The sequence below is a fragment of the Priapulus caudatus genome, unplaced genomic scaffold, assembly GCF_000485595.1.
Source record: "Priapulus caudatus unplaced genomic scaffold, Priapulus_caudatus-5.0.1 Scaffold25, whole genome shotgun sequence".
NCBI classification, from domain to species: domain Eukaryota; kingdom Metazoa; phylum Priapulida; class Priapulimorpha; order Priapulimorphida; family Priapulidae; genus Priapulus; species Priapulus caudatus.
This window is the reverse complement of record NW_014577086.1, coordinates 440,046-451,190: the sequence shown is the minus strand read 5'-3', so window position 1 is coordinate 451,190 and position 11,145 is coordinate 440,046. Positions and strand designations below refer to the sequence as shown.

The 11,145-nt window shown below is 53.8% G+C and overlaps 2 protein-coding genes across 2 annotated transcripts; both read right to left on the bottom strand.

Annotated features, from left to right (window-relative positions):
- Window positions 1-7,609: 7,609 nt before the first annotated feature.
- Window positions 7,610-10,289, bottom strand: LOC106814168 (zinc finger protein 436-like). Its single transcript, XM_014818468.1, has 2 exons — window positions 10,198-10,289; window positions 7,610-9,930 (listed from the first exon to the last, which is right to left on the bottom strand). Exon 2 carries the CDS (start codon window positions 9,848-9,850, stop codon window positions 8,315-8,317), a length of 1,536 nt encoding a protein of 511 aa, XP_014673954.1. The 5' UTR covers window positions 9,851-9,930; window positions 10,198-10,289; the 3' UTR covers window positions 7,610-8,314.
- Window positions 9,946-11,083, bottom strand: LOC106813978 (biogenesis of lysosome-related organelles complex 1 subunit 1-like). Its single transcript, XM_014818237.1, has 2 exons — window positions 11,078-11,083; window positions 9,946-10,468 (listed from the first exon to the last, which is right to left on the bottom strand). Exons 1-2 carry the CDS (start codon window positions 11,081-11,083, stop codon window positions 10,226-10,228), a joined length of 249 nt encoding a protein of 82 aa, XP_014673723.1. The 3' UTR covers window positions 9,946-10,225.
- Window positions 11,084-11,145: the final 62 nt, after the last annotated feature.

Genomic DNA, 11,145 nt, shown 5'->3' with positions numbered 1-11,145 from the left:
CTAGCTGGCCGCCCGCTTCCATTCCGTGCTCGAATTTTCGGAGCTTTGGCACCCAGCACACGGCAGCAATTTATAAAAATCCCCTTTCTGTGCAGCTAACCCTACACGTCATGCACAATACATTAGTTATCAACTACTCAAAACTGAAAATGGTATATATATCGTTTCGTCGAACACCACGCATGAATTACTTGCGTCTCGCACTATTAATTATACGTATTGGCGACGCTAAGGTTGATAGCCACTTTCGTGACACCATCATGGCGTGCTGTACCCGCATACAGTTGCTCAACACAAAAACGGTGTCGATACAGAGTCTACCACAAGTAAACTGCCTAAACAAGTAAACTCATATCCCACAACCAATAGGTGGGCCCTTAGTACACGGACACACTGACACTATTAGACATGCTAATACATAATGACAGTGTCATTTAGAACCACCTGACCAGCGTTCAGTGAAGATGGAACAATGCACCGCATGCGTTAAGAGATGTCACTACCTTTAAAAAACGCGATTACATTGAGATTGGCAATTGTGCTGAGATTAAACAACTCTCCGACATAATCCGACGGTTATGTACATTTATTTGAGTTAGCAATTTCACGTCGTAGTCCCCTAAGCCTATGCTTAAACTTGACTATGGTTCTAGTAATCAATAAATGGGTTCAGCAAAAAAAATGTTTACCAAGCGTGATACATGTACAGGTGAATAATAACGTATAATAATATCTCACTGCACTCACTGAAATTCCAGCTTACATTTCAAAGGCATAGGTCATCTGCTCCAGGCAATGAAATTTATCATGATAATGCGCGCACAATATCTACACAGTAGTTATAGTACTACCTTGCCACCAGTAGTATGTGCAAATACATTATAGAAAACATAATACAAACAATATAATAAGCCGATCTATTAGACGGCAAGCAATACATACTAATCTAATCCCCTTTAAAAACCTGATTAAACACACACACATCTAAATCATACCACTGTATACAGATGTCGACTGATTCGTGCGGATTTTTCCCCTAGTTTTCGCTTCACTGATAGCATGGATGGATACAATCAAATACAACAAGTACAGCATATGTTATCTGTTTGCGGCCCATTGCTCTGCCAATATTCCGAGATGCTACAGAACTGCAGTGCATGGGTATTTGAAGGCATGCACACCACACGAAACTCCGCTACTCACCTGGAACACAAATCCACATAGGCCAGATGCAATCTCACTAACACGCCGATGATGGATGCTATTAAACAAATATATATGTGTATATACTTATATATGCTAAGCACTAAAGCACTAAAACCAAGGAATGTGTAAGGCACAAGTTAAAGTAATAGTTTGCTTCTGAAATAAACAGTCAATAAGCCTAAAATGAATAAAATACCATAGTGTTACAAAACCATTAAAACGTCTTATGCAAGTAGTTAATAATAAAAAACGACATTAAAACTACAAACAAGTGCAAAGCTAAAACCAATCTATCTTCCACCAACTACACGCAACAAACCTGACACTGTGTTGCCACCTGTCGTCAGGAAACGTAACTATACCGGGGTGAGTAGAACACAGGTGGTGGATTCCACAATCTAGAGATAACAGAGCCGTGGCTCATGAGTGTCACAACGATAACTGTGCTGCTCGTATATCCGCGACACTGCGCTAAGCGTGGCGCTCCTCTTAGCCAGACAACCCCGGATCTGCGCAGCCCGGGTGTCTTGCTCGATACGCCTCGCGTGCTACTCGCACGAGCGATCGATCGATGGGACACGAGCGCATTGGCATGACGCACCTCCGACGCTAGGTGGCCCTGGACTCCGGCGCGAAGTCAAACTGTCGATCCTCCAGTTGCCTGGCGAACGCGCCGAGTCTGCCGTTCTTTACCGTTGTGCCTGTGAGATGGTTCTGAGGCGGACTCCCTGACACGTGACCCCGGCACAGCTTTTCGCACCTCAAGCTTTTGTTTTTTTGTCACCGAACGGCCCGCCGCGCGGGGCGTATCTTCCTCGGCGCGCGCAGCCGGGCGCCCGGCGCATTACGGACGACCACGCCGCCCCCGGCGCCGGCGCGGCTGATCCGGTTTCCAGCCTGGCCGTCGGCCGCCTTCGCCCGTCGCCGTAGTCGTCCCGATCCCTTCCTTCGCCGCGTTTCCCCCATTGCCCTTCTCCCCCTCCCCGCAGCGTTCGGTCGCCCTCGTCTTGCCTGCCAAACCTCCTATCCCCTGCCCCACCCCCCCCCCACCGGAGCTCCCTCGCCTCCGGCGTCCCTCGCGCGCACAGGCTCCGTTTTTTTCTGTGGTGGTGCGCTCGGCTGTTCTGCACTTCACTTCCTGAGCGGCGCTCGCTGTTCCGCAGCCACCTTCAGGTGACGCGTTAAGGCCGCGCGAGTGAGCCCCTCCCCCCCCGGGCACATCACCGTCGCTACGCGCCGACTGCTGCAACTTCGGACCTCCCTTGATCGCGCGATCGTGCGTGCGCTTGGGTTGGTCAGGTTGGTCGGAGCGGCGGCTGCAAGCCGACCCGAGCTGCACATGCTCGGGCAAGCTCACATCCTTTTTTCTCGCCCATGGCCCGCCGCCCCTCCCTTCTCCAAGGCCGAGTCCCTCTCCCCCCGCCAGCTCCTCAAGGCGCCATCGTGACCGCGGATTTATGCTTGCTGAGGGATCGGTCGGAGGCGCCCTTTGCCCGCGGTCGCCTCGCCGCCCTCCTACCCGCGGCCGCCGACTGTGGTTGAATATTCGCCGCGGCTCTTTGCACATGTGCTGTGCCCACAGCTTCTCGCCCCCGTTGCCTTATCTAGTGCGCTCTGCTGGCTTCTGCTTCCGAGCTCGGGTGTCAGACGACACCCCTTCGTGGGACCCGCCTCCATGCTGGACTGCGCGGCTCGAATGCTTGCGATGGCACTGCGCTTTGCCTACGCGTATCGTTTTTTTCTCTCCGTGTGCGTGAATGATGTGCTTCTTGGGTGGTCCCTGCCGGCCGCGAACGCGATCGCCGGGTCCTGCTCGCCAGTGACTCCGCCACTCGGGCTGCGGCTTTTCGCCGGTGTGGGTTTGCGGATCCCCCGAGTGCCGTTCAGGTGGTCATGGCGTGTTGATGAAGGCCGCGTGTTCGCAACTGTGTATGTTGTGTGGTGGCTTTCCTGCCGCCGACCGATACGGTGGCCTGACCGAGCGTGCGCTTGTCGATCGTGGAACTCGCTCTCCTCTCTCTCTGTGAGCTCTCTCTCGCGCAGACCCTGACCACCCTTGCACTAGAATCGATCGCCGCGGCCCGGCTGCCGAGCGCCACCGGACCGGCGCCGGCGCCCTGCCCGGTACGCGCCGGCTCCGCGCGCTTTCGTCGAGTCCGCGCGCCATTGGTCGTACCTTGTGGCGGCCACCCGGGAGCTCCTTCTCGGATTGGCGTGGCTCAACGAGCAGCGATCCCGCATCCCTGCTGTTGCCGCTCGCCGGCCCCTTCTGGCCACGCTGTTCTGCGCTGGCCGTGAGCGCCCTCCCGCTCTGTGCAGGCGCCCTCGCCTCGCTCCAGTCTGCCGCGGATGTACGGCGACTATTCCCTGCCTGCAAGAGCCCTGATCTCACTCGTCGCGTCGGTCGCTCGCGAGGTCAGGTGTCGCCCGTGTCCAATGCAACGCTCATGACTCTGGCCGGGCGAGGCGCGGCGCCGTCGCCGCGTATTGCGCCCCGCCGCCTCCACGGTCCCTATCCCTTCCCCTCTCACGCCCGCGCATTCGCTACTCTTTCCTTCCCGCAGCGCCGACCCATATGTACTCTCCCGCGTCACCTCGGCCGTCGCTGCCTAGGCGAGCGATCGATGACTGTTTAGCTGCGCTGCTCGTCATTGTCCTCCCGTCCTGCGCCGACCTCGACGGACGCAGCTGCGTCATCCGACACCACCCCCTCTCGCCACCGACGGCTTAGCGGGCCGCCCCCATCCTCCAGTTCGAGCATCGCAGTACTTGCCGGGCACGATTCTTTGCCCCAATCATAGTCGACGTCCCGCTCCGGGCCGCTCCCAACATGGCCGCCCGCCACGGGCCGACTATTGTCGCTCGGCTCTGAGGAGCATGAACATCCGCGCAACGCCGGGCCGCGGCCTCGGCCACGCGCCCTCCTGCCTGCAGCCCCGCGGCGGCAAAGTCAAAATCTTCGGACTGACGAGATGCTGGGCTCTGGGGGGCGCACTCGACTCCACTCAACCTGTTTGTCGCGTGCATCGGGGTGCTTCGAGGTCATTCTTTTCATCTCCATGTTTGCTTCCATTTTTGGCGAGTCAAAACTCCGGGCACTGTAACTACGGCCTCGCGAGGTACCGTTCCAGGCAACGTTTCCCACGTCCCCTGTTGCTATCGAAGGCAAGATCGTGTACCCTTCATCACACTCTCAATATACCAGGAAAACCAAGCGCGGTGCACAATTACCACCTTTAACCCAAGCACCGCAGGGAAGATTTTCAAGTACCGCGCGCTTCTTTTCGACTAGATCTCCAGTTCACCAGCCCAAGAAATCCCAGTCCTCTATCCGACTATACTTCCCCGCGCAGGCTTCGATCTCAATGCCACGGAACTTACCACTCGGCCACGTCAGGCCTCAACCAATCTGCCTCTCAAGAACTCAACAGCTGCACAGCCACCAGTCAAACATCCGTGTCCCCGTCTACCAGGAATTAAGATCGCACACGAGTGTAGCTGCACAGTGGACCGTCAGCACGATCTATCTCTATCCTGTCTCCGAGTGCTGCTACTGTTCGACGGGCACTCGTCCTTGTAACCACCCGGTAGTGCACTCCAGCGCTTGCCGATTCCGCTCTCTGGCTGAGCCCCGGTGCGCATGTCTAAGTTCGAGCCTCGCCGCGACCAGGCTTCCCATCGAGCGGTCTCTCAATCGCTCCTTAGCACGGCTGGTGTTGAAACTCCCGTGATTAGCTTGAGCCACTGGAGTCGCCCTCGCTCAGGTGCGCTATAACTGCTTGGCCCAGTTCAGCTGCCTACAGTTTCGCCTGTTCTAGACGCTTTCGATTATCGCTCAGCCGCTACGAGCAAGGCGCGAAAGGCGTTAAATCACCACGCTACGGTAGCAAAGACAATGTCTCTTCTATCTCGTGACAATTACGCCCAAACAACTGTCATTCGCTGAGCCGTCTCGTTCTGGGGATAATCTTTCAGGAACGCCACAAAATTTATTTTCGCTTATTGTCGATTCAATGACTTAAACCTGGCCCCGGCCACTCAGGCACCCTGCCGCCACCATTCAATCCCACCACCTCACCTCTAACTCTCGGCATGCTATTACTCAACAGCAATTCACGTTATATAGGTTAGAACTAACTTGTCTGCTCCCCAGCTAGGTAGATGAACAGACAGTAGCCAACTCGAGCCTCATTTCTGTGAGACACCATGAGCTAGTTACCGCCGAAAATATTACTTGACGCCCCGCGCGCCTGGCCCGCGACAATTAGCAAGACCAGCTGCGAACTGTCTGGCGAAGCCTGCGTAGACTGTCACAACAAGTGCTCACATCACTTTTCATAAGACTCACAAACGACCTTGCGATTTCAAAGCAATCCTCTATTAGCAAATTTGGGGACGCGTATGGGAGCGCGTAAAGACAAGTTTGATTTTTCGCACTCGTCGGCACAACCCCCCCCCTCCGCGACCCCCCCCCCCAGACATCGCTTCCCACCTCGCCGCTTGCAGCGCCTTGAAGCATACTTCCCGCAGATGTCACGGTCGATTTTCACGAGCATTTTTCACGCAGCGATTGCCTTCATAGAACATCCGTGCCAACGCAGTCGCGAGGCGGCGCCGTTCTGCAGCGCGGTCTGGCGCCATATTACACGCCCTTAAGCAGCCAAATCACTCTAGCCGCCAACCGCCACGCGCGTCGCGCCGCGTGTCGTTGCGCAGAGACGGTGAACACGTTCGACCAATCTTTGCGGTCCTCTGCCCAGCGCACGCGGCACACAAATCGCAGTGTCTGCGCTAGCGCGTTTAAAACGCAACGACAAGCGCACCGCGCAACAACGGCTGCCGCCGGCCTTACTACGCTGTCTCCGTTAACCCCCTTATACTTGACACAGCTCTCTTTATCGCGCCGGAAGCATAGCCCGCTAGTGTTATGATACTTACACCGATACGATGTACCGACGAAACATGAATGGAAAACACGACCCCAGAATATTCGACGCATTTTAATTTCGACAATCAAATATTATGTTCCTTATTTGTATCTAATTTCTACATGCACACCGTCTTAGACATTCATACTGTGTTCTGCCCAAAGGATCCCTGCAAGTGCCCCGAAACTGTACTAACGATACACCTGCGGAGCAAAAGAAGATTTAAAAGTGCGTTGTAGTACAACAACGCCGGATCTTACGTACGTAGGCACGTCAAACATCGCAAGGTAGAACCGAAATAAGACTGGCCAACAGCTAAATCCCCCACCTCTATCCGCCCCCACCCCCCCCCACCCTGACCAAAAACGTCCCCACGTTCCCCCCACCCTTCTCACTACCGCCACTCCCCCCCTCTTATACTTTATTTCAATTTACTCAAAAACCTCGTAGCTCCGACCGAAACAGAACAGGAAATTCACCTCCGCCCCNATGAATTACTTGCGTCTCGATATTTAATTATACGTATTGGCGCTGCTAAGGTTGGATTAGCCACTCTTGTGGCACAATTGGCAGTGCTGTACTCCGCATACAGTGCTCAAACACATAAAACAGGTGTCGATTACATAGAGTCTACCACAAGTAAACTGCCATAATAACAAGTAAACTTCATTATCCCACAACCAATAGCGTGGGCCTTATGCGTACACGCGACACACTGACATATTAGAGACATGCTAATACATAATGACAGTGTCATTCTAGAACCACGACCAGCGTCAGGGAGATGCGTAACAATGCCACCGCATGCGTGTTAAGAGATGTCACTACTTTAAAAAACGCGATTACATTGAGATTGGCTAATTGTGCTGAGATTAAACAACTCTCGACAAATCCGTACGGTTATGTACATTTATTTGAGTTATGGCAATTCACGTTCGTAGTCCCTAAGCCTTATGCCTTAAACTTGATTTGATGCGTTCCAGATACGTCATAAATGGCGTTCACCAAAAAAATGTTTACCAAGGTGATCATGTTACAGTGTGAATAATAACGTATAATAATATCTCACTGCACTCCACTGAAATTCCAGCTCTACATCTCTCCAAAGGCATAGGTCATCTGCTCAGGCACAATGAAATTATATCATGATAATGCGCGCACAATATCTTACACAGTCAGTTATAGTACTACCTGGCCACCAGTTGTATGTCGCAAATACATTATAGAAAAACATAATCAAACAATATATTAGGCCGACTCGTATTAGACGGCAAGCCATTACATTTACGTAGATTTAAGTCCCCTTTAAAACCCTGATTAACACACGCACACACACCATCTAAATCATACCACTGTATAACAGATTGTCGACCTAGAATTCGTGCGGATTTTCATTCCTAGGTTTCGCTTCACTGATAGCATGGTGGATACAATCAAATACAACAAGATAACGCATCAGTTTCTGTTTGCCGGCCCATTGCTCTGCCAATATTCCGAGATGCTACAGAACTGCAGTGCATGGGTATTTGAAGGCATGCACACCACACGAAACTCCGCTACTCACCTGGAACACAAATCCACATAGGCCAGATGCAATCTCACTAACACGTTGATGATGGACGCTATTAAACAAATATATATGTGTATATACTTATATATATGCTAAGCACTAAAGCACTAAAACCAAGGAATGTGTAAGGCACAAGTTAAAGCAATAGTTTGCTTCAGAAATAAACAGTCAATAAGCCTAAAATGAATAAAATACCATAGTGTTACAAAACCATTAAAACGTCTTATGCAAGTAGTTAATAATAAAAAACGACATTAAAACTACAAACAAGTGCAAAGCTAAAACACCAACCAATCTATCTTCCACCAACTACACGCAACAAACCTGACACTGTGTTGCCACCTGTCGACAGGAAACGTAACTATACCGGGGTGAGTAGAACACAGGTGGTGGATTCCACAATCTAGAGATAACAGAGCCGTGGCTCATGAGTGTCACAACGATAACTGTCCGTAATCCCCGACCACATGCCGCTAGCGTGGCCTCCTCTTAGCCAGACAACAGGATCTGCGCAGGGTCCTTGTCGATAAGCCTCGCTCGCCACTCCGCACGAGCGATCGATGGACACCATCGCGTGCACGCACCCCCACCTAGGTGCCGCGCGCGCGAATCAATGTCCGATCCCTCCAGTTCCTGGGAACGCGCCGAGGTGCTGGTTCTTCACGTGCCTCGTGAGATGGTCGAGGCGGCTGAACGTGACCGAGCACAGCTCGCACCTCAGCTTGTTGACGACCGGCGGCGGCGGCACGGCGGCGGCCGCGACGGACGACGCGGCGGCGGCGATCGCGTTCAGCCCGACCGCGGCCTCGTTGGCGGCGGCGCACTTCCACTTGAGGGCGTCGCTGTGCACCTTCAGGTGCTCGTTGAGATGCTCGAGCTGCGGGAACGTCGTCGCGCAGAACGTGCACTTCCACTCCTTGTCGCGCATGTGCGTGCGCTTGTGCTTGTTCAGGTGGTCGGAGCGCGTGAACGCGAGGCTGCACATGTCGCAGCTCCACATCTTCTCGCCCGTGTGCGTGCGCTTGTGCTTGCTGAGGTGGTCGGAGCGCGTGAACGAGAGGCTGCACATGTCGCAGGCCCACAGCTTCTCGCCCGTGTGTATGCGCTTGTGCTTGTTCAGGTGGTCGGAGCGCGTGAACGCCTGCGTGCACTGGTTGCACGCGTACGGCTTCTCTCCCGTGTGCGTGATGATGTGCTTCTTGAGGTGGTCCTGCCGGGCGAACGCGATGTCGCAGTGCTCGCACTTGTGCGGCTTTTCGCCGGTGTGGTTGCGGAAGTGCCGCTTCAGGTGGTCCATGCGGGTGAAGCGCGTGTCGCACAGGTCGCACTTGTGTGGCTTCTCGCCGACGTTCAGGTGGCTGACGAGGTGCTTGTCGAGTGAACTCTTCCTCGTGAAGTCCACGTCGCAGACCTGACACTTGTAGAATGAGCCGGTGGCCGAGCCGGTGGCCGAGCCGCCGCCGCCGGACGCCGCCGCGTTGCCCGCACGCGCCGGCTCCGCCGCCTTCTCGATCGCGCCCTTGTCGTGCGGTGGCGTGCTCAACGGAGCATCCCGCACCTGCGTGCCGCTCCCGCCGGCGCCCTCTGCACGCTGGTTGTTGGCGTGGGCCTCCGCGTGCAGGCGCCTCGCCTCCTCCATCTGCCGCATGTACGGCATATCCTGCCTGAAGAGCCGATTCATCTCGGTCTGCGAGAGCATGTCGCCCGGGTGCCCCATGCACTGGCCGGCGGCGGCGCCTCGCGCCGCGTTCGCCGCGCGCGCGCCCATGTACTCTCGTGTCACCTCGCCGTCGGGAGCGATGATGTTTAGCTTGCTGTCGATGTGCGACGAGGAGGCAGCGCTCATCGCCATCTCGCACGACGGCTTGCGGCCGCCGTCCTCCAGCTTCGGCAGCGCGTACTTGGGCACCTTCTTCGCCAACTCATAGTCGCCGTCGCCCGGGCCGCCTCCCAACATGGCCGCCGCCACGGCCGACATGTCCGCTCTCTCCTGGGGATGAAACATGCGAACGCCGGCCGCGGCTGCGGCGGCTGCTGCAGCGGCGGCGACGTCGGGACTGACAAAGTACTTTGGGAACTGATACATGTTCTGGTAGTGATCGTGGTTGTTGAGGTCATTCATTTTCATCTCCATGTTTGCCTCCATTTTGCGATCAACCCGGGTGTACTACGGGGAGGTGACCGTTCAGGCAACGTTCAGTCCCCGTTATCGAAGGCAGATGTTACCTTATGTAACAAGCGTGCAATTACCGACTACCCAAGCGCCGAGATTTCTCAAACGCCTTTATTTTCATAGATCTCAGTTCACACAAGAAATCACGTCCGATATATCTCGCGCAGGCTTCGACTCAATGAGGAACCTTAACCACCGCCACCGTCAGGCCTCAACCCAATCTCTCTCAAAGAACTAAAGCCGCAAGCCACAAAATGTCTACAGGAATTAAGATCGCACACGATGTAGCTAGCACAGTGCGTCAGCACGTATCTATCTACCTGTCTCCAAGTGCTGCTACTGCTGCTGCTACTGCTGCTGCTGCTGCTGTTCGGCGGACTCGTCCTTGTAAACGTATTCAAGAGCGCTTGCGATCGTGCGCATGTCAGTCTCGATGCTGCGCGACCAGTTCTCGACGTCTCCAAGCTCCTTCAGCGCCTGGTTGAAACTCGTGATTAGCTTGAGCCACTGAGTCGCCTGGTGCGCAAACTGGTTGGCATTCAGCTGCAGCAGTTTCGCCTCCGTGTCTAGTCGCTTCTGATTTAGGTAGGCCTACGAGCAAAGGGGAAAAGTTAAATACAGTAGGTAGAAGACAATGCTTCTAATCCTGTGAATGCAACAACTGTCATTTCGGAGCTTCGTCGGGATAATCTTAGGGACGCACAAAATATTATTTTCGTTATTCGATTCAATGCTAAACTGCCACTCAGCCCACCCTGCCCACATTCCATACCACTATCTAACTTCGGCTGTATAACAGCAATCACTATATAGGTAGAACTACTTGTAGTGGTAATGACAGAACCACCTATTTCTGTGAGAAATGGCTAGTCTACGCAAAATATTATTGAGCGAAATTACAAACAGCTGCTGTCTGAAGTGCAGTGACTGTCAAAAGTGCTCAATCACTTTCAAAAACTCAAAAACTGCGATTTCAAAGCAATTCTATAGCAATTTGGGAGCGATTGGGAGCGGAAAGACAAGTTTGATTTCTTGCAACTCGTCGCAAGCGACCAGAATCGCTATGGGTTGCAGTTGAACATTCCCGCAGACGTAGTGATTTCACAGCAATTTTTACAGTTGCATGAAAAAATCACAGGTATGTGCTAGGCTTGCAGTGCTCGACAATAAGGAAAAAAATGTGGTTGTCCTGCGACGAACCCGCATCAAATCGCTGCCCCCCTCCCCCCCCCCCATCCCGCGGCTGTCCCGCCAACAATTTCTGTTGA